This window comes from Vipera berus, assembly GCF_964194415.1.
Source record: "Vipera berus genome assembly, chromosome: 1".
Taxonomy (NCBI): Eukaryota; Metazoa; Chordata; class Lepidosauria; order Squamata; family Viperidae; genus Vipera; species Vipera berus.
Genome location: NC_138202.1, coordinates 295,416,785 through 295,439,297, shown reverse-complemented (window position 1 = coordinate 295,439,297; position 22,513 = coordinate 295,416,785). Strand labels below are relative to the sequence as shown.

The window sequence follows — 22,513 nt, the reverse complement described above, 5'->3', positions numbered from 1 at the left end:
CCTTTCTTTACATAAAAAAGAGCCAACTTTACTATATTGCCTTAAAAATGGTTTTTAGTCATGAATTAAATATAAAACAGGACTTCCCTTTTTACTTCAACTGGAAGAGAGTCATGCTGCTCACATGTACCTTATTCCAAACATATTATTTATTCTGTGTGGTGTTGAAAACTGTTTCAATTCTGTTTGCTTCAAACACTGTCCTTATACTCAATTAGGTATTTAGCTTGAACTAGGTCCTAAAACCAGGCACGTATATAAGCTTCCATACCACATAATAGTACATGAGAACGTATTTCTGAATGCCTCATCTCAACATCCATAAATCAGGAATTTGGAATATTATGAAAAGGGCTTAACTTCTCAGCATCAGTGTTCAGGGAATTTCAGGTAATAGCTGGCAGCACAGCAACAATGTCTGATAGAATGCCATTCAAGTACTAATGTAAGATTTGTTCTTTCGTGAATTTACTGATAAAATACTGAAGCTATGCATTTAGAAAGAAAACGGTATCATATTAAACCTATTAAAATTAAGTGGTGTTTTCTGAAATATAGACAGAAGGTTCTCATTGTGTATCTTGCAGACAGCCAACTGGAAAAATCTACACACATATGCATTCCAAGGAAATCAGCCATATTTCACGTTAAACCTCTACTTGTAAACTTTTAGTGCAAGCCATATCTCCTCCTTGCATTTATTTTTTTATTTTTATTTTTATTCCATTTATATCCCGCCCTTCTCCGAAGACTCAGGGCGGCTTACAAGCTTAATTATTTATCAAAATTTTATCCCCTTGTCTCATCGAAAGGGGACTTGCATGATAGGAATCTATGGGTTTTTTTAATAGGGGAGAGTGTCAGTTTATTTAAAAGGGTGGGAGACATATTTGAGATAAGCTGGAAGTAGTACTGAAGGAAATTGTGAGACCAAGGAACAGAACTAGAGGGAGATCATGGGAATAACAAAGGCATGTTAGGTCTTCCTAGCTGTACTTTTCTGACAACACATTATGGGCACCAACACACAATGGCTATGCTGGATGAGGCCATTCACCAAATACCTATTTATCAGAAGGCAACCTGGTGAGGTGTTTGCTGCTAGACTCTTCAGATACTAGTTTCTATTTTGCCTAACTTAATTAAGCCTTATTTAACTTCTGGACAGGTTAGTAGCCTTACAAATGAAATCTATTTTCTAAGAATAACTTTAGAGGCATTCTTAATGTCCAGGTAACTGCAACTATGATTTACAACATACTAATTTTATTTTTATTTTTTTACTGTGAAGTTCCCCTTTAACTGAAGTACCGCTTCTGATGAATCCATGGTTAAATCCATGTAATTTTTCTTGGTGACAACATATAAATACTAAAAATCTATTAAATACACAAAAATCTTATTAAATTCAAATGGAGATATTATTCAGACATTGTTTCTTCCAACACCAATCTCAAGAGGTTTAAGTCTTTTCTTTTTCTTTTTTCCAAAGTGTGAAGCTAGAAATGCCTGTGTCTATGGTATTTTTCAAACTATCCATAACCAACTGAGATTTCCTGATATAAAGTTAGTTTTATCTTTTCATTTTCACAGCTTCTATCACTAAAGCTCAACACTGATTTGACCGCCCATAATCAATCAATTCCTTACCTAGCATATCCTGTTTCCCCCACATTTGCCATTTTTTGTCTCTAGTATTAGAAGGATTAGAAATGTGTGCTGTAATGGAAATTCAAGCTAACAACCTTTTTCTTCCTTCGTTTGCTTACCTGTATGATAAAGTCCTTAATTTTAATTTTGCACTAATTATTCCCCATGTTGAAAGCAGTTATTGCCCACTCACTGAAGTACAATACACAAATCTGCTACTTCACACAGTAGCTCTAGCAAAATATTCCTTGTTTCAGTGATGCACAGTAATAATACGAGTAATGGAATTAAAGACAAAGTTAAGAAGATGAATTGATACGTTGTGGACCCATCATCATATTCATTTGTCAGTTTAAAAAAGATCTCAGTATGAAGAAATATATCCCCTAGATGAACTTTATGTATATTTTGCTCAATTATTGAAATAAATGACCATTTGATGGATGATAGACCACCAATGATAAATTGGTAAAATAATAAATATGTGATTCAGTCTCACATATCCCAGTGAGATGTTAATTTTCAAGACAGGACATATAAGCTTATAGTTTCACAGCAGGTTAGGTAAACTAAGATGAAAAATTGAAAAACAGACATGTTATACAACAAACTGTTTCAGTATTCTAAAATCATATGCCAGATCAAACATCAATCTGTTGTAATCCTGCTTTTGTGCCATAAAAAACCTAGTCCTCGTGATCAAATGACTCACAGAAAATACAGCTGGCCAAAGACAAGCAATTGAGACAATCTCTTTGGGCACTCACCACCCAGTTGTTAACAAGGCTGCCAGAAAAAATAGCACTGAGATGGGGGGGGGGAAAAGAGGGAGGAAACTAAGTTTCATCTGAGGAGCTCTTATTTCACATACCAAAATGTTCTACTGCTAAAGTTTGTAGAGTATAAAACCGCCATTTTTTTTACTGGCACAGCATATGGAACAAAATATAAAAACGATGAAGGAAATAAAGCATAAACAAACATAATGCAAAGATGACAGACAAGGTTTGCCAGTCCCTCCTTCATAAAATTTACTATAGTAGAACACTTTATATTAAACAATCCATATTATATCAACTCTGCAGGGAATAGATTGTTATATTTTCTGAATAACTTTTAACTCAGGATATCTTGACTATGATTGTAAACTACACAAAGAAATATAATAATATATAGTTTATCTTGCTGGCCTAGAAGAATTAAATAAGTCACATCTGAATTTTATCGCAAAAGAACTTCCACAGATTTTTCTGTTTTAAATAGCATTAATTTCTCCTCTTAATCGAGCTTAATTCATGGACATATAATTTTCTCTGCAAGAATACAAAAATGATTGTTGTCATCTTTTTTTTAGTGACTGTCTTACTAGTCTACAGATCTGGTACTTCCTAATCATCTCCCATTTAAGGAATAACAAAGTTTGACTTTTTTTAAAGTTTGATTTTTCAAAATCAAGCCAACTCACCTAGATGCTTCTAAGTTAGGCAATATAATTATGTCAGGGTAAATAAAATGCTTATGCAAACTCTTTCACAACAACACTAAAAACTAATTTCTTCATGGTTCTTTGGAATCAACCCTAAACCATTTTCCTTCTATCTTGCCTATAATAAATAATTCAAGCTTCAAAGCCAGAGCCATGGGGGAAATTATGAGATGTGTTAGATCAGATGAGGTGCAGAGGTGAGAAAAAGGATGAAATGAACTTTCTCCTTTCTTTACGTCAAGGTGTTCTGAGGACTTATAAGAAATAAGGATAAACAAGAGCGGAATGCAGAGCATGCGTTGCCATCTGGTCCACCTTCAAACCAGGCTTTTGACAGTATGCCATTTCCTCGATCGAATTAATCCTGTTTTTCCCCTTTTGTAATGTTTTCTTACTTTCCTCCAAACAAATGGAGGCAAGCAGCAAAAGATGAACAGAAAAAGTATTTCAGTCTAGGATGATTACATGCTTCTTCTGTAAGTTGAAAATATCTGAGGAGCAAATATTTGCAACTTGTAATTTGAAAAAGAGAATTTATCCAAAAGAGCAACTCCCATCCCCTTCTCCATAGTCTAATCATGCTTTACAAATTGCAGTAAAGTCTAATATTAATTATTAATTAAACTTGACAACTGCATTTTCACTTATAGCCACTTTCAGCTAACTCCTTTGTTAGCTCAGAGGTTCCCAAAGCAAGCTATTTTTGAAGTGCAGGGCAACTGTAAAAGCAGCTATGATGGTGAGTCTTGTCAAAAGTCCATCTGTTAAAGCTGTCCTTTAATGTGCCTTATATAACTGTGGCCAAAGTAAGAACCCTGTACAGAGTTCAAGAATTTGTACTTAGCATCTTTCAGAAAATCTGAGTCAGGTAGGCGGACTGTACCTCTGGAGCTATAATCCAAAATATCTGTAATGCAGAGCTTGGGAAAGATTACTCTTGAACATGAACGTAATTCCAGAAAGTCTCCATTGAGGATTTTTAGTATTAATTGAGACTATCTGTGTACAACTGAAGCAAGAAATGGGTATATAGGCAGTCCTCAGTTAATGACAGTAATAGGGAGTGGAATTTTCATCACTAAGCAATGTGATTGTAAAGTGTGATGACACATGACTGTTACTGAGCAAGTTTCTGGGTTGTTAAACGAGTTCCAGATGCTTTGGAAGTAGGCCAGTAGGCAGGCAGGTAAGCCATCTCTGTTTCAAAGCCGAAGAGCCAGCGCTTGTCCGAGGACATCTCTGTGGTCATGTGGCCGGCATGACTAGATGCCAAAGGCGCACAGAATGCTGTTACCTTCCCACCGTAGTGGTCCCTATTTTTCTACTTGCATTTTTACATGCTTTCGAACTGCTAGGTTGGCAGAAGCTGGGACGAGTAACAGGCACTCACTCTGCTACGCGGCACTCGGGATTTGACCTGCCAAACTGCCGACCATCTGATCGACACGCTCAGCGTCCTAACCCACTGAGCCACCGCGTCCCTAAGCCAGAATGCATGAGTGCAAACAGAGGTGGCTGGTACCAGGCAACCTTCCCTGCTGGCTTCCCCATTGACTTTACCTGTGTGAAGCTGGTAGGGAAAGCTGCAAAAGTCATATGACTATGGGACACTGCAACCAACATAAGCGTGAGCCTGTTGCCAAGCGCCCAAATTGCGTAAGAGTGTTGTGACAGCCAAACCTTTGAGGGCCAGTCATAAGTTTCCTTTTTCAGTGCTTAGAACAGTAACTGAACAAATGTTCGATATTAAGGGCACATAAATTTTTTTAACAGAAATTGATTTATTTATTTTTTTAGAATGCTATAGTTCTGCTGAGGGTTTTGATTGCTTTGTCACCAAGAACAACTATGGAGACACCACATATGATAACAAGTTTTTTAAACAAGAAACCAGAATACATAATACCGTTTAAATACCTAACACCCTGTTTTCAAATGAAGGCATTCAACGCATTCACAAATGCATTTTTTAAAATGCAGTGGGCCCAAAAAAAAGCACTGGTCTCCTTGATCAGGAATTTCTGAGGTGAAAGATGATTATTAGGACTCTGACCTAAAATGCCAATGCTAAGATTACTTCAACGTACTTGGAAAGGTCTCCTTTCTTGAGAATAGCTATATTTAAGCAGATATCTGATGAATGTATGACAACCATCTAACCAGCCTGCAGATTTAAGAATCCACATGTAGGCTGAGAAGATGCCTGCTCACACATACACATACATGTTGATAGAGGAGAGGAGGTCAAACATGACATTAACTTCATTGACCAATACTCCTTCCATATTTAGTTTTTTATGTAAACCAAGCAAATATGACTGACAAATGTTGAAGAAGCTCTTCACAAAAAGTTACCTCAGGGCTTGAAAGTTTAACTCTGCTTTTGCGGCTGAGACAAATGTTCAGAATTGCATTAAGAGTTAGAAAATTTACCCAAAGGTATGACACTTTAAAAACATTTCCACTAATTTTTATCATAAAACACATTCAAATCATAAATATTCAGCATTAAACCTATCAATGAATATTATGGTCCATTCTTAGCAATACTTAAACTTTGGAAATGAAGCAGTTCAAGTGACACTACTGTACAGTGCTTTTTTTTAAGAATCAGCCACCAGATGGCAGACTAAACTCTTCCACTTGCTTTCTTTACAGTCTATTTGCCCCAACAAAAATCATAAATGGCTTCAAGAAAATCAAAAACAAGAGGTAGAATATCGTTCAAAGCTGCCCTTCAGCCACTATATGCAGTGGTTACAGTTCTTCCCTGCTGAATGTCCCAATGGCAGTTCTAGACTTTAAAAGATTTAAAGTACCAAATTCAACCAAGTCTCCATAAATACAGATTCTTAATCAGGCCTTCTTAGTATAATAAGGAGTAGTATATCTGGGAAGAAGGGATTCATGTGTTCTGGGGACAGGTTGTTCCACTCATTAATTGTTCTAAATGTCAGGAAATTTCTCCTTAATTCTAGGTTGCTTCTCTCTTTGATCAGTTTCCATCCATTGCTTTTTTGTCCTGCCTTCAGTTGCTTTGGAAAATAGCTTGACTCCCTCTTCTTTGTGGCAGCCCCTGAGATATTGGAACACTGCTGTCATGTCCCCCCTCGTCCTTCTCTTCATTAAACTACACATACCCAATTCCAGTGACCGTTCGTTATATGTTCTAGCCTCCAGTCCCCTAATCACCTTTGATGCTCTTGATATTTTCTTTATCTATTTTACAAACAGCCTACCTACACATGCTGGAGTAACAAAAGGGTAGCAAGAGAGTAGATAGAAATTCAGACAAAGAGAAATTTAACTCAGGAATTCTTCAGAAAAATTAAATCCATCTTCCCCAGTCTCCTGCTCCCCATTATCTCAGACTTCAATCTCCACTTTCTGAAAAGAATGTAGCCAGGGAAGCCTACTTTACTTATTTCTAGATTTTAATCATGAAAATAAACATTTTTTAGCTTGAGAATTTCTGAAAATAAGGATAGTCCTCAATTTAAGTCTGGTCACTTAGAGGGTGTTCAGTTACAATGGATCCCTCAAAAGGAGCTTAAGATCCAATTTCAAAGATCCGATGGCTGCAAACACCCCGTCATGCAATCACATTTTGGGTGCTTAGCAACCAGCTCACCTTTACAGCCATTTGCAACATCCTGCGGTTGCATAACTATGATTTTTGACATTTTTTTGCTAGATTCCAGTAGACCTGGTTTCCAGCAAAAATCATCCAATGAATAAAACAGATTCACTTAACGATCACCATGTTCGCTTAACAACTACTGTTTTCACTTAACGACTGCTGCATTTGCTTAACTATCACAAAAAAGTTGTAAAACCCATTTAATGACCACAATACTTAATTGCAGGCTCAATTATTGTTGCAAGTTAAGGACTATCTGTAATGTATTCTAACATATTAGACATATTAATATATACTTACATTCTGTGAATATTTTATTATTTTCTGGGAAATCCAAAACAAATGAAACTAGCCATAAAATTTGTACCATCCACAACTGCCTTGCATCACTTATAAAATGGATTTGGAAGCTTTTCAAAATGATCCTAAGAAACACTTTGTGAAGGCATGGACCATATTTTATTAACCAGAATAGTTTTAATTCAGCAGTTGTTAATCAATGTCTATGGTTTATCATAATCTGTACTCTTAGCCAGCAGGGATTCAAGAGCTGAACTACAGTAATTTATTCAAAACAATTGTATGAGATGACAATTACCAAAATCATACAATTATGGTATCATAGTCAATAAAGTAAAAATGCTTTCTATTTTCATTATTCAACCAGGGATTAGGTAGGTCTTTGCTTCTTTCCATATAATATTCCCCATGTACATAAAAGCTCCTTCTCTGAGAAACAGCAGGCACGTCAACATGTGATCCATTCAATAAACACATGAAAACATTTTTAAAAGAAAAAAAATTGTTCAGTTGCTTACTGATGTAAAAGCAAGTAGCTCCTCTTCTGTGAGTTTATGGACAGGATTGTTTTTCTGAAAGTCTATACTGTTAAAAAAAAGAACACATTTTTATTCATGTAGCTTTCTGAAATTCCAAACATTCAGCTCTATTCAGCTAAGTATTGGGGAAAGAACACGTCTGTGTATTTGTGTGTGCGTGAGTGCTAGTACTAAACTTGCAATCCTTACAGATGGTTAACTAGAGACTCAAACTAGAGGCTATAACAAAGCTACCAAAACTAATTTACTTGTTTAGTTTTGTTCCTGCTATCTTGCCTTTCCTACAGAAACTCAAGGTAGTATAGACAGCACTCCCATTTTCCCCATATCAAACACAAAGGTCGTGCAGTAAAACATCCATAGAGAAGGTAGCCTTGAACCTAGGTTCCATTGCTCTTACCATAGTAACTTGTGCACAAGACTACATTGATAAAATATGTGCCAACTCTCAAAATATCATCTTCTACACATGATTGTTAAAGAGCTGAACCTATTTGTCTCTTCAAAAATAGGTCATTATTCCTTGTTCCAGTCATTCTGGATTCAAAGCAGCATCTAACATAAGTTAATGTTTTCAGTTCCTCCCACATCTGATGGCTTCATCATCAGCTTCTTCCTTTAAACCACATACGTGGACGTACCCAACATTTTTATATTATTTATATCACATATAATTTAAGAGGTTTTAGATAATTCAAAAGCTAATACACTATCTGTGCTTGGTCAGTAGAGGTATTACTTTGATGTGTGTTTTAGCCTTTTCTTAAAACCAGCCTATCTTTGCTTTTTTGCTATAACTGGGCAATGACAATGATGGAACCGAGTTTATTCGCTTACCAAATTCCAAGGATTACAGCAAGTTCTTCTGCACAGAGGTCAGGCATCTGGTTCTGATGAGATTCTTCAAACTTTATTTCATTTAGTACGGTGTCATCATCTAAAGCATAATTCTGTGGGGGGAAATTCACAAGTGATAAATTACATCTAAAGTTGTTCATCTGTTTGGAAGTTGCAGTAATAACATAAAAAATATCTTGAACAGCAGCATTTGATTTTAGCTTTGCCAAGAACATAAATTCTCCTCTTGACTAAGCTATAGAGAAGGATTCTCTTGGCTAGCACAAGAGCAACTGTGTTGAAGATGATTTAAGCAAGAACTAGGAATGCTGACAGAACTCCAGGGCTGTGGCTGAAAAATAAAAAGTTCCTTGAAGAAACAGAATGGTTTGGAAATATACTCCAGTTAGTGGTCTTCAAACTATAATTCAGAAATCCTAAGTTTTCTTGAAAACGTATGAAGAGTTTCTCTTAAGAAAGATCCTATCGCCACAAATAAACTTTATTGGAAGGCCCTTTACTACATTTTTTTCTTTGTAATATATATCCTTCTCTCCTTTCAATATATAGCAACTGTGTGTACATTAATTATTGGAAATTCAGCAGGGGATAGGAACTTAGGATTTTAATTTCCACTTGTGGCCTTGATGAATACATTTCCTCTGAAGCTGAAATCTGTATTGAAAGGAAATCCTGACTGGGGTCCTATTTGAATGGAGGTTGGTTTAAGGTGCCTGATACATGTATATTATTGTTGATTTAACTGTCAATTTTAATGAAATGTAAGTCACTTACAGTAGAAGGTGAGGGAGCATAGAAACAGATGCAAACAAATTCATACTTATTTCCATGTGCAGAACAGACTTAATCTCATAGGCAATTATTTTTATTTATTTTTTATTTTATTTTAATTCCATTTATATCCCGCCCTTCTCCGAAGACTCAGGGCAGCTTACAAATAGTAGTTAATTAAAGGATGGGGAAAACAAAACTGTACTTGAAGGTGATATCTACGCACAAAACAAATGACAACCCACACGAAGGCAGAGCCTTCCAAAAGATAGTATATTTGTTTCATTTCTATACCTTAGTTAAATCTTCCAGTGGAGTAGGCGCTGGACTAAGTTCTCGGTAAGGAAGGAGGATGTTATCTTTCCTCTGAACAGCTAGTATCAGTTGGGCTACATATTTTTCCTGAAATCTTGTTCTTTTTCCCAGAGCACCTGCAAAAAAAACATTAGAACAAAACAGAAATTCATCACGAGTACAGAATATATGAATTTGAGATAGGCCTTTTATGCACGCAAAATGATATTGGTATTCTCTAAAGGCTTGTGATCAAATAACTTTGTTTCCAACTTCTTAAAGACAATAATGCATGTCTTAATTTTGGGAAACTTTAACTGCTGCCAGAAATTTACTTTGCAAGGTAATAATTGGGCTGAAAATAACTTAAAACAATTTTGAGTTCCAGGATATGTGATGTTGATGATGATGATATAATAAATCATAAAATCTGGTATAAAGTATATTATAAAGTATATGTGCTCTGTATTTCATGATTTAACCAGCACGGTTAAGTAAAATAATTGAAGATTAAAGGCATATACAATTTTTTATGTTTTTAAGAAGAAATGCACAGTATTAATGGAGGTGTGTATGTATATGTATAAAGGTAAAGGTTTCCCCGCATATGCGTGCTAGTCGTTTCCAACTCTAGGGGCCGGTGCTCATCTCCGTTTCAAAGCCAAAGAGCCAGCGCTTGTCTGAGGACATCTCCGTGGTCACGTGGCTGGCATGACTAGATGCCAAAGGCGCACGGAATGCTTTTACCTTCCCACCGTAGTGGTCCCTATTTTTCTACTTGCATTTTTATGTGCTTTTGAACTGCTAGGTTGGCAGAAGCTGGGACGAGTAACAGGCGCTCACTCTGCTACGCGGCACTCGGGATTCAACCTGCCAAACTGCCGATCTTCTGATTAACAAGCTCAGCGTCCTAACCCACTGAGCCACTGCATCCCTTATGTATATGTATATCCATATATAAATACAAATGTTACAGAGGTATAGAAATTTTAAACTGTACTTAATAGTACAGGGTCGTAAAAAGGGAGGATTTTTTTAATGCATCTGTAAAGATGAAGGTAATTCTTAGGAAACACTTTGTTAATATAACTAGTATAAATGGAACCAGGTTTCAATAATTATGAAAGTCAGTTTGTTGCAGTGGTTAAGATACCAGGCTAGAAACCAGGTGACTTGTGAATTCTAGTCTCTCCTTAGATACAAAGCCAACTGAGCCTTGGGCCAGTTACTCTCTCTCAGTCTAGGAAGGAAGCAGTGGCAAAACACTGTTGCTGTTGTATTAATTTTTCAGTCACATTTCCCCACGCAATGGTAACAATTCATCAGAAAAAAATGTACTTTAGTTTTCAATTATCTACTGAACTCAGTCTGAAAATTAATAAAAAATTGTATTCCTATACAGTGCTTCAATTTATTAGCCTTTAAAGATAAAAATTTTTTGATAAGCTTGAATTGCAGGCAGTTACGGCAACGTGGCCCAGTAAAAAAACTCCATAGTTTAAGTTTGGATTGGACAACCCATTGCTTCCTTCCACAGGAGTCTATTATGCACAGAGAAGCATCTTGGCAGTCAGTCTCCCCCTGCTTTGTGTCCACAGGTATAGCATGCCAGGAGTAAGCAGGTTAGTACCAGTATGGCATCTTTTTGCTGGGAGAACACCCTATAGCTGCTTTTCTGGTGCCCAGTTGACCATCTTTTGACCCCAGATTGTCTGTTCAGGATTGTGATTGCTACTACATTTTCGTGGCTTAAAGCAGATTTAGTAAAAGTATGGTATTGGTTTTATCATGTTATGTTTCTCAGATATCTGCAGTATTATCTTCCTTTCCTCTTCCAGTTCCAATTCTCAAACTGATCTGAAAATTAGTGATTAACTTAAAGTCTTTGTTTTTTAAAAAAAAACAACCACAAAAATATAGGTCTAATTGGTTTAAGATTGCCAGGGATCAAAATTAAAAAAAACAAAAAAGGCAAAATGTGAGATAAAATGGACTGACTTTTGTATAAATGCTGCTGTTGTTTGCAAGATTTATTTAATTCATTCAAATCAAAAAGCTGTGAAGCAATTTGCTCAGGCTGAAATAGGGATAAAAAGCTGAACATGTTCGCGTTCAGATCCTGATGAGCTAAATTTCAGACCTCTTTGCACATTCAGCTGCTAGGATTCTTCCAAGAATGGTCAGCAATGAAGCTATTTTAGCATGCTCGGTCTTGGGAACTTACAAATAACAGCAACAGATTATATCTTGGTCCTAGCCAGAGTTCCCCAAAATACTGATAGCAACTGGAAAGAACACCAAGTTTGGCAATTCAACTTCAAATAGGGAAAGAAAAAATTGCTTAGTGGGGAGCAAAGCATAAAAAATAATATTATAGAAATAATAATTCTGCCAAAATTAAATTCCATAATAAAGAATAAATCATGGAGCTAATTATAGCACCACAAAACCCTTAAACTGTAAATATTACTGCTTCCATTTGAGTTCTTTTAAGTACAGATTTAAAGCAAACTTTTAAAATATTTACACTAACAAAGCTTGTTTAAAACCCAAACAGAACTAAATTGTAGGACTTTTGTTTCTTTTAGTCTGGTTGCTGGTTGAATACAATACACCTTCTCTGTCAAGTAATTTAACCGCTATGCTACAGCTAAATCTAATAATGACATATCCCATTTAACTTGCTTAATTGGGATACCACCACCACAATTAATATTTCCATTTTCTATTATTTTGAATAAAAAGTATGGATCTTTGATCCAGATTTAAAGTACAATTCTATTTAATTTTTGATATGGTATATTCCAACCATATGGATAATCCATAATGCATTCTAGCTTAAAACATAAATTTGAGATTCCACAGTTGGAGCTACAATGTGCTTCAGCACAATAGCCCTTATACGCTGGGTTTACCAATTGCAGTAAGCCAAAGCTTGTCTAATCATAGTTTATTTGAATAACCATAATCAAAGCAGTCCATATTAAGATTGAATATGAGTGATTCCAATCAGAATAGAATATGAAAATGTTACACTATTCCACACTAACTACATTCTTGGTTCTGAAATCAAAGAAAATAATGGTAGTTTAGAAAGCAAGAAGAAAAGAAGGTGAAGAAGAAAAAAAACAGGAAGTTAAAAAAATGAATCTATGTGTCTCAGAGGCTAAAGACAAAAGTTACTGTTCAAGGAACAGATATTTGCCTTTAAAATCATTGACTGGAGACTCACCAACTCTAGTTTTAGAGCCAAATCATTTCAAGCCTTTATTATTTCCAGAAATCCATCTCAGCCATGATAATTATAAAGATTACATCAGAAGAGAAGTGTTAACACTTTTCTCTCCCTGCTGCAGTTCTGCAGAACATCCTTTCCCTTAAGTATATTGGGAAGAAATCCCCATTGTATTATATCAAATGTTAGAAAAACTACAGAGCATTTATATAATGTCACATTTTATCCCACGCTGACTCGAAATACCAGTTGGCCAACTTCAAGGAAAATGTTTGAAATCTTGTAGAACAGTAAAATACTAAGGGCTGCTTTTTAAAACACAGTTGGTGTAGGAGAGTGAGATCTTCACAAATGAAGCTTAACTTCCCACTGTCTACAATTTTAAAATGTAATTCATTTTATAACACCACCAAGAAGTTATGCATAAATTGTCATCCAAAATCAACACTCTAAATAATTTAAAGTACAGATGGTGTCACATGCTCCTCAAATTAAGTTACATAATTTCTAAGACTTACTTTTTTAGCACAATATTCATAGGTGATGACATCATATTAAGTTGAATTCCCCTTGTAACTTATTCAAGACAAATATCTTTCTTTGGGTTTCAGTTTAAAGCTGTTAATTAAAGAAGGAACGTATATATGGAAAGCTGGACCATTTTTTAGATGTACATTAACTTCACTAAATAAACTCTAATATGGCATGATAACCATTGTGGTCTAAGTAGTTCAGATATCATACTGAGATGGGAAATCCTAGGTTCCAATTTCCATTTGGCCACAAAACTCCCTGTGTGACATTCGAGGCTCTGCCTCTTATTTGATCCTACCTCGCAGGGTTGTTGTGATGATAAAATTGAGAGACCTTACTCCTATGTACTATCTTAAACTCATTGAGAAATGGTAGGATTAGAACATTAATAATGAATAGATGGATAAAATATGGTTGAAGTGCATGTATAGAGATCAGCTGCTCACATTCAGCCACATGTAATGTATTACAAAATGTTTAATCCAACAAATCATAGGAAAAGATAAAAGGAAGCCTGCATATCATCTAGCTAGACAAAACACTGGCTCTTAGAGCCTGCTAATCAGCAAAAAAATGGCATGTGCACAGAGAGAGAGACAGAAAAAAAATTCAGTTAATATATCATTAGTTTTATTCATTGTCATAGAATAAAGAGCCAAATCAATAATGAGGCACTTTCAGAAGATAGGGAGCTTTGTGCTCAAAAAAAGCTGTATGTAGCTTTTTGTGCCAGAGAAGCTCCAGTTCTGATAAAAAAGATACCATAAAAATAGAAATAATAAGCCCAGCAGAAAAATGGATTCCTGAATGAACTGCCTCAATCCAAATTAAAGATTTGCTGTGGTTAAGAAGGTTAATGTCTGAGTGTTTTATGCCCCAGGATTCAAAGTGTGATATTAACAAAACAGGTTTCTGCTCCTATATACAAATGATTTGGAAGGAGTAATTTGGACCTCGCCTGACCACACCATCTCGTTTCTGTTGAATGAAGCAGCCCACATTTTTCAGACTTCCATTTTTTTATGTAGTTGGCTCATAATGCAACATTCAAAGCAGCTGCAACTTTTTCGTGCTGGCACAGAAGTCTAGGAAAAAAGGATGTTTCTTTAATGAGCAGGAGAAAGGTGCTATGGTCATGCAAGGTCCAATGAACTTCTTCAAAATATTTTTGGGTACGTAGTCTTAATGCTCAATATCTGTTGTCTTGATGTGTCAATGTTTTTTTTCCTACTTGATGCTTCTTTAACTGAAGAGACTAATTAATGCTAATTTTGGAGGGTAAGACTAGAGTAAGTATATTCTAAAAGGCATGAAAATCAGTTCTATTTATTTTGCACAATATATGACTACAAGGTAATTGCCATGTCACATCCTTAAATGATATTTCTACCATTTACAAGCAATTAACTCTGTTTCTGTTTAAGTAAAAATGACAAGTTCACACACTTCACTTAAATTAAGACCATGGGGTTATTCTCTGGATTATCCTTTCTTCCTTTTGTTTTTTTACTGTATTCCTCCCTGCTGTTTCTCCCTACTGTTTGAGGAGCCCTGGTGACGCAGTGGTTGGAATGCAGTATTGCAGGCTGACACTGCCCATTGCCAGGAGTTCAATCCTGACCAGTTCAAAGTTGACTCAGTCTTCCATCCTTCTGAAGCTGGTAAAATGAGGACTCTAGACTGTTGGAGGTAACTGGATGACTCTGTAAACCACTTAAGAGAGGTCTGTAAAGCACCATGAAGCACTATATATGTCTAAGTGGTATTGCTATTCTTTATACACCATTGTCACACAAACATTACATACAATAAAATTGCAAAAGTGCCCATTAGGAAAGAATGGCTGTAAGTGGGCACGTAGTTAGCTACGCACCATCAAGAAGGGAGACATAACAGTCCAGTGCGCTCCCACAGAGTGGGCCTCCTCAGGGTGCCTCCGATCAGAGAATGTCGATTGGTGGCCCCCAGGGGGAGGGCGTTCTCTGTGGGCGCGCCAGACCTATGGAACCGCTTGCCGGTTGAGTTCCGGATGGCCCCCGACCTTCGCTCCTTCCAACGTGATCTAAAAACCTATCTATTTGAACAATCCGGCCTGGTCTGATGGGTTTGGGGTTTGGATTTGATTTTAACATAGTTTTAATTGTTGTATTATATTGGGCATAATTATTTAATCTTTTTTAACTTTTGTATTTATATTTCAATATTTATTGCCCTGCACACCGCCCTGAGTCCTTCGGGAGAAGGGCGGTATAAAAATTTAATAAATAAAATAAAATAAAATAAATATACTCAAGCATAATATACTTCCCTTCTAGCTCATTTCTGGCAGTAACATCTTCTGATTGCAAGCCTGTGTGATTAGTTACTTTGCACTTGAATGTGACAGATTTATTCTTCAGTTCTTAGACCCTGACCTTCACTCTTTGGAACCCTGACTGGTGTGGACTATAACTTTGGAATGATTACTTTTTCTCTGTTTCCTGACCACAAGTAATCCTTTCATGGAATTAGGACATCTATAATCTGGACATCTATGCTTTTCCACTTTCAGTTCCAAAAAAGAGCATCACTATATACATTCAAAAACTATTTACTGAAATGTGTTGAGTTTCTACTAGCAAGTCACCTGAAATCTTCAGCAGGTACCCAAAGGCACAACAAATATCCAAGGATACTGTGTCATTGGGTATCTCCATTTACAGGTAGAATTTACATGCCTTCCAACCTCTAAAATATTTGAGAGTGTGCATGTTAAGAACTGTCCTGCTGCAAATCAATATGCCAGTGTCCAGAATTATTCTCAGTTCCAACAATACCTCTGAACTTCCAAGTGGCCTCTATAAGCATTCTTGGGGGGGGGGGGGAATGACTGATTATGGTGGGTATAATAGGAGACTATTCCTATGCCACTAAATAGATGTTTTCTCTCTATCCTCTTGCAGCTATTTTGTGAGAATACTCACAGTAAATTCTCAACATTCCAAATATGCCTACAGATTAAAACAGAGCACTAATTCTATTTATTAATGAGTATCTAAAGATCAAACGCATTCCAATACTACCTAAATCAGGGGTGTCAAACTGCCGGCCCGTGGGCCGGAGCGTCACAGAGAAACCGTGCCCATCCCATTTTTGGCAATGGGAAAAAGTTCCGAGACATCGCGAGTTTGACATGCCTGACCTAAATCATTATATCTTAAAATCCAACTATTGCGATTGTTCCACAGATATCAACATCCATGACATATGATTCAATTTTAAAGTTTAAACACATGGGAAACACTACTGGGAATAAAGGCACATCTATCTTATCTAGCTTTAGGCTCAGCAAATAAGCTTTTTAAAATATCAACAAATCACCAGTATACTGGAAGAAGAAAATCATGAAATATTTCATGGGGCTATCAGAAATAACCATAATAAAGGCAATGCAAGAGTGGTGTCTATGCAAATTATCTGCTTTTCCTACTACAAACAAAAGAAGATAGATTTCATGTGATCATCTACAGATGTGTTACATTAAAAACTACTTATTTCTATAATACATTAGCTCTTTTATACTGGAGCCAATCACATCTCAAAATGCCTCCAGATGTAATTTCATAATCAAGGTAAGTTAGATAAGGTGCCAGAAAATAAGGACCACTCTACATGTCTAGGTAAGTTTGAGAATTCCAGGCATATTGCTAAACCAGTTTTACTATTTTGCTGGTAGTGACTGGGTAAAAAAACTATTTTCACAAAATCTTGAACTGGAAGGGACATCAGAGATCAAGTCCAATTTCCTAGTGCAAAATCAGCTAAAGCATTTCAAATATATAACTTTTTACCTCTCTTTAAAGACCTCCAGTAAAGGGGAACATGCCTGTTAATGGAGATACCCAATGGTGCACTATCCTTGGATATTTGCTGTGCCTTTGGGTATCTGTTGAAGATTTCAGGTGTCCTGTTAGTAGAACCTCAACACATTTCAGTAAATAGTTTTTGAATATATATAGTGATGCTCTTTTTGGAACTGAAAGTGGAAAAGCATAGATGTCCAGATTATAGATGTCCTGATTCCATGAAAGGATTACTTGTGGCCAGGAAACAGACAAAAAGTAATCATAAGGCAACTTCTTCCACTATATCCAACCTAAATCCATCCAGCTTTAGCCCTTTAATTCTGGCTGTGGCAAAGAACAAGTCCAGCTCCTCCACTACATGAGAATTCTTTCAATATCTCAAAACTACTGTCTCACATCTCCTCTTAATCTTCTCTTCTGCAAGCTAAACACACCCATCTTCTTTGTTTTTCACCGGACACTGTTTTCAGCCCCCTCACCAAGTTAATAATCCTCCTTTGAATGTATTCCAGTTTATCCATATTCTTTTTAGATTGTGGTATCCAGAACTGGACTATTCCAAATGGGCCTTCAACAAGACAAAGTACAATGGGACAATTACTTCCTGTGGCCTGGGCTCTATATTAATACATTGTGATCTACTAGAACATGTTTATTTCTGCACACCTAAAGCTATTCTTCTTCCAGATAGCTTTAAAATAGAATTCTGTTAGGAGAGAATGGAATTCATTTAGTTGGAGTCATAAACCATGAGTCTTCTATCCTCTCCCAAATTAAGGTCAATTGACAACACAAGAATAACCCTGCCAAGAATGCTTGGTAGGACAGGCAGTATGCAATGCAGGAGGCAGATCAGGTACAAACTGGAACCAATAACACCTCTTCTATAACTTCTGCTATAGACTGGATTCTACTGAGAGCTCCTCAAATAAGGATTCAAGTCTCAGAACTTGCAGAGATAAGGGGAAAACATTTGCTCCCCTGAGACTTAATTTAAACCTCCAGCCTTCCAACCCTATCTTCTGGCTAGTGAGATGTACTGGTAATTTGTTGTCATAGTTTCTCTTGTGCATGCTAATCCTTCCCATTCTCCTATCTTTTCTTCCCTGTGGACCGTACTTTTAGAGAAACGTGCACATTTTTTTGAGCTTCTTGCAAAAGAAACTCTTTGGCTATTATCCTTAATACTGTTTTCCTTCTGTATCAGGCAGCCATAAAGTGCACAATGGCTGTCAATGGCCAAATGCAAATGCACACAATTATGTATCCACACTTTTCAAAACTCTCAACACGACAACATGCCAATATTGTCAGCCTCATGTGTAGCAACGTAGGTGCGACACAGAAGGGCAGAATTATATTATGGCAGGATATCTGTCCTGCCTGTCAGTGAAGATAAATGACATGTTATGGGGACTTCATTAAAGTCATTAATTTTTGGAAAAAATACCAAGTAAGAACAGACTCTGCATATAGGTGTATGTTTTTTGTTTTATTATAGTGCTGAAATTTTCATAATAGATACTGGGTTCAAGCAAAGAGAGTGGGGAAAAAATAGAAAATCTGCAACTTCAAAGTCGCAGCACCATACATGACATTATGTTTGTTACATTCCAAACAAAGGGCTGGATGGTTCCCTTCCATTAATGAAAGAGCCTGGATTCAGCAGAAGCTTCTTATAAGTGTAAGATGGATTTTCTTATTTCTCTGCCTTCCATTCTATTATACAAGATGATTAAACAGGAGGTACAGAGATCTAAAAACACTTACTTTTCCTGAATAAGATTCTATTCAGTTTCACTTAAGTGAATCTATTCAGCTTTGAGGTTCTGCAAACATCTGAGATACATTCAGCAGAAATTCAAGGGAAGACTTTCCTTGTCAAGAGGTCAGCTAGCTCTCTTTTAACAACCTTCCCCTCAACATTTAAACACATTTAAATTAGATCATGAGCCAAGAAACTGCATGCAAATTTGCTGTTATATTTTTTTAAAATTAATTTTTGCAATGCTTGTGCCTATTTTGGTTTTATATTATTTGCATTTTATTGCTGTTTTATTGGTGTATTGTTCCATCTTTTGGCGAAGGATAGATGGAAATTGAACAAATTTAAAGGAGGGATGGAGAAAATCCATTTCCTGTTACAGAACTCACATTGCCACAAAATTTACTCCAAAGTGTTTCCAAGAGAAATTCGACAGAGCACACGGGGGAAGACAGCAAGAGAAAATCCCACTGCATGTACAAAAGCCCTCAGCCTTCCACAGATTTTCAAAATATTACTACAATTTTAGTAAACTTCTGAAACTAATCTAGAATTTTAATGAAGAGAATTTCTGAGAGGCTCATTAAAAGTATTATAGAGACTGTTGCCCTCTTCACGTTTTGCCATTTTCTTTCTTTTTTAAACTGTCAAGTGATGCAGACACACTTAGGGTTAAAGATTAATATTCAAGAACTTGGAAAAGAACATACCTGTCAACTCAATCTGTAACTTAGTTATGTCTTTAGCTGCAAGGAAATGTTCTTTGGCTTTTTTATACTCGTAATAATTCAAAAATGTGTAAGCACATTCTAGATGAAATTGAACAGCAAGATGCCAACATTCATCGTCGTTGAACAAAGTCTCAATTTCAAAAACTGTAAAAAAGGGAAAGAAAGATTAAGAAACAGAATGTGAAGAAAACATAATAAAAAGCAGAAAAATACACACCAGATTCACTACTCCCTAGGCAAATAAACTTAAGTTTAAATTGAAAGTGGACCTGCTTGATCTGCATTTTTATACACCAAGTTTTAAATACAAATTTCCCAGTTTGGCAACTTCCAAACCTCTTGTGAAAAATGATACGTAAATAGCAAGAGCCCCCCCCCACACACACACACTTTATTTTAACTTTTGATGGTCAGCATTTGTGAGACTACGAAGTCTGATACCACCTTAGGACCTGCTAAGGTCGAATACCATCTTATTCAAATCCAGATTCCATTTTACTGTGTACTTTAAATATTTGAGTACATGATTTAACTCTTAGCCATATTTCCATCTGTCTCCTTCCAATATACACTACAGGTTTTTGCTTAAGGGCAACACAGCTCTTTTCTTTTTCTCTGAGAGACGGAGACCCTTATTAGTTGAGACCAAAACCAAAGACTAAGATGCTTGGCAGTTGATCTTCATAAAATGACAAATACCATTAACCTCAGAGCAAATATTAATCTAGGAAACAATTCTGAGTATAGAAGAGACCAATATATCGGTGGTAAAATATAAGCATAAGCAAAGGTGAAACGGAAAGGAGAAAAACTGAAGGGAGAGAAAAAGAGAATCTGTTCAACAATACTTCCAATGTCAATCACTGAGAACCTCATTGCTCTACTGGCCAAAAAAAAAAGACAATCTTGAAAAAAGGCATTATTTTCCTGCATAGAGTTTTTTCTTCAAACCCCCATGCAATCCTTTGTACCAGAAGCAGTATTTTTTTAAAAAAAAATAGGTCTTAAGAATTAAACACAATGTAAATTTCATCTAAGAAGATGAAAAAAGGCTTATTTTTAGACCAATTTTAAAAAGCTGATAAACTACAGGCATATATATTCATCTCCAAATAACCTGTTTTGCTTGAAGGAAACCAAATTATTTTTAAAGGGTTTAAAAAATGTTCACAAGCATTTGGCCAAGGACACAGATAAGATAAAGAGTAAAAAAATCTTATTGTACTCAAGAGAATAGAAAACATGTGGTTTTGTATCTGTTTTCAAATCTAAAGAGGAGATGGATGGGTATGTATACATACACACACACACACACACACACTCATACATACAGAACAGCTGGATAGCGTAGTGGTTAGTGGTTAGAGCACCAGTCTTTGATGCAGGATACTGAGGTTCAAATCCTGGGTGGTACCTACCTTACTAAGGACCCCTAACACCTCGCCTGCCTACTTCAAATATCAGAATCATGCAGATTAACAAGGTCTGCATCAGACATTTGGAAAATAGGACAATCTGACAATAAGTGGGCTACTGAAACAAACCATACATGGACTAGAAAAGAGACCCTGGAATTGATAGCACGCTACCATAACAGTAAACCAAATGCGAGAGGCGATATATGAAACATATGAGGGAACTATAGAAGGATGGAAGACCTGCAAACACATTCATGGAGAAACAGCTAGTTTACCAATGCGTCAAAATAGTGCAGAGGAAGCTACTCTCACAAGTTGAGACAGACCAACTATACATTACATACTGGACTCAAGATGACTTGGAAAAACAATCACATGTGCAGCCACATGTTGTGCAGCCAACACCACTGCCTCCCCCTTCATTACAAAACACAGCTGCCTTTTGAGGTATAAGTTCCTGGACAAATTAGCTACAGCCAACCCTCAAGACTCAGGGGAGAAGTACCATCAGACAGTAAGCTAGGAGATGCCAACAGAGCCCCACTGTAACTCAAACCAATGAACTGGTATATGCTACAGCTGCTGTAATCCTGGAGATGCTTGGCTATATGATCAAGAACAACAAGACATAACTTCCCCAGAAAATGAGATTAAAAGCTAAAATTAAAGCAACTCAGATACTGTACTAAACAAAGACTCATGGCACTGGTTACCAAACTAAGGAGATACACTAGAAAAGCAGAGGCCAATAAGACAAATACCCTGTTCTCCAAAGAACCATCCAAGATGCATTCCCAACTGCAATACAACAACACAATGAAAGCAAAATCACCAACAGCAGAAACTTAACAGTACTGGAAGAACATATGGGAGAAAGAGAAGACACATAACACAAGTGCAAAGTGGCTGCAGGACTTGGCAGCAGATCACAGCAATCTCCCAGATCAAGAACCACCCACAATTACAGTAGCAGACATCCATCAGCAGATCAAGAACATGAAAACTGGGTCCTAGGCTAAACATGATCCACATCTACTAGTTAAAGAAACTAACAGCAGTGCATTAATGTCTAGCACAGATGAACCAACTACTAGTAGCAAGCTCCCACCCAGATAGACTAACACAAGGAAGGACAGTGCTGATCATGAAAGACCACCACAATGGAATAGTTCTGTCAGCTACCGGCTGATAACTGGCTTCCCCACAACATGGAAAGTCTTATCAGGCATCATAACCAAGCCACAGGACCATATGGACCAGTACATGAGCACAACTCAGAATGGCACTGGGAACAACACCGGAGGCTCAAAACATCAGTTGCTCAGAGACAGTCACCCAAGACTCAAGGTCTAGAGATCAATTTGAAAACAGCCTGGATTGACTACAGGAAAAGCCTTTGACTCAATGACACACACATGGATCTGTGAATGCCTGGCGCTATATAGTG

The 22,513-nt window shown here is 36.6% G+C and overlaps 1 protein-coding gene across 2 annotated transcripts in view; it reads right to left on the bottom strand.

The window, feature by feature from the left end:
* TTC27 (tetratricopeptide repeat domain 27) overlaps positions 1-22,513 on the bottom strand; it is a 92,027-nt gene that overhangs the window by 54,212 nt on the left and 15,302 nt on the right. For both annotated transcript variants that reach the window (XM_081314226.1, XM_081314227.1), the window contains exons 6-9: positions 19,628-19,792; positions 9,539-9,675; positions 8,453-8,565; positions 7,595-7,661 (exon numbers count right to left, since the gene is read on the bottom strand). In XM_081314226.1, coding sequence (XP_081170352.1) covers positions 7,595-7,661; positions 8,453-8,565; positions 9,539-9,675; positions 19,628-19,792 — 482 coding nt within the window. The remainder of the gene's footprint in view (positions 1-7,594; positions 7,662-8,452; positions 8,566-9,538; positions 9,676-19,627; positions 19,793-22,513) is intronic.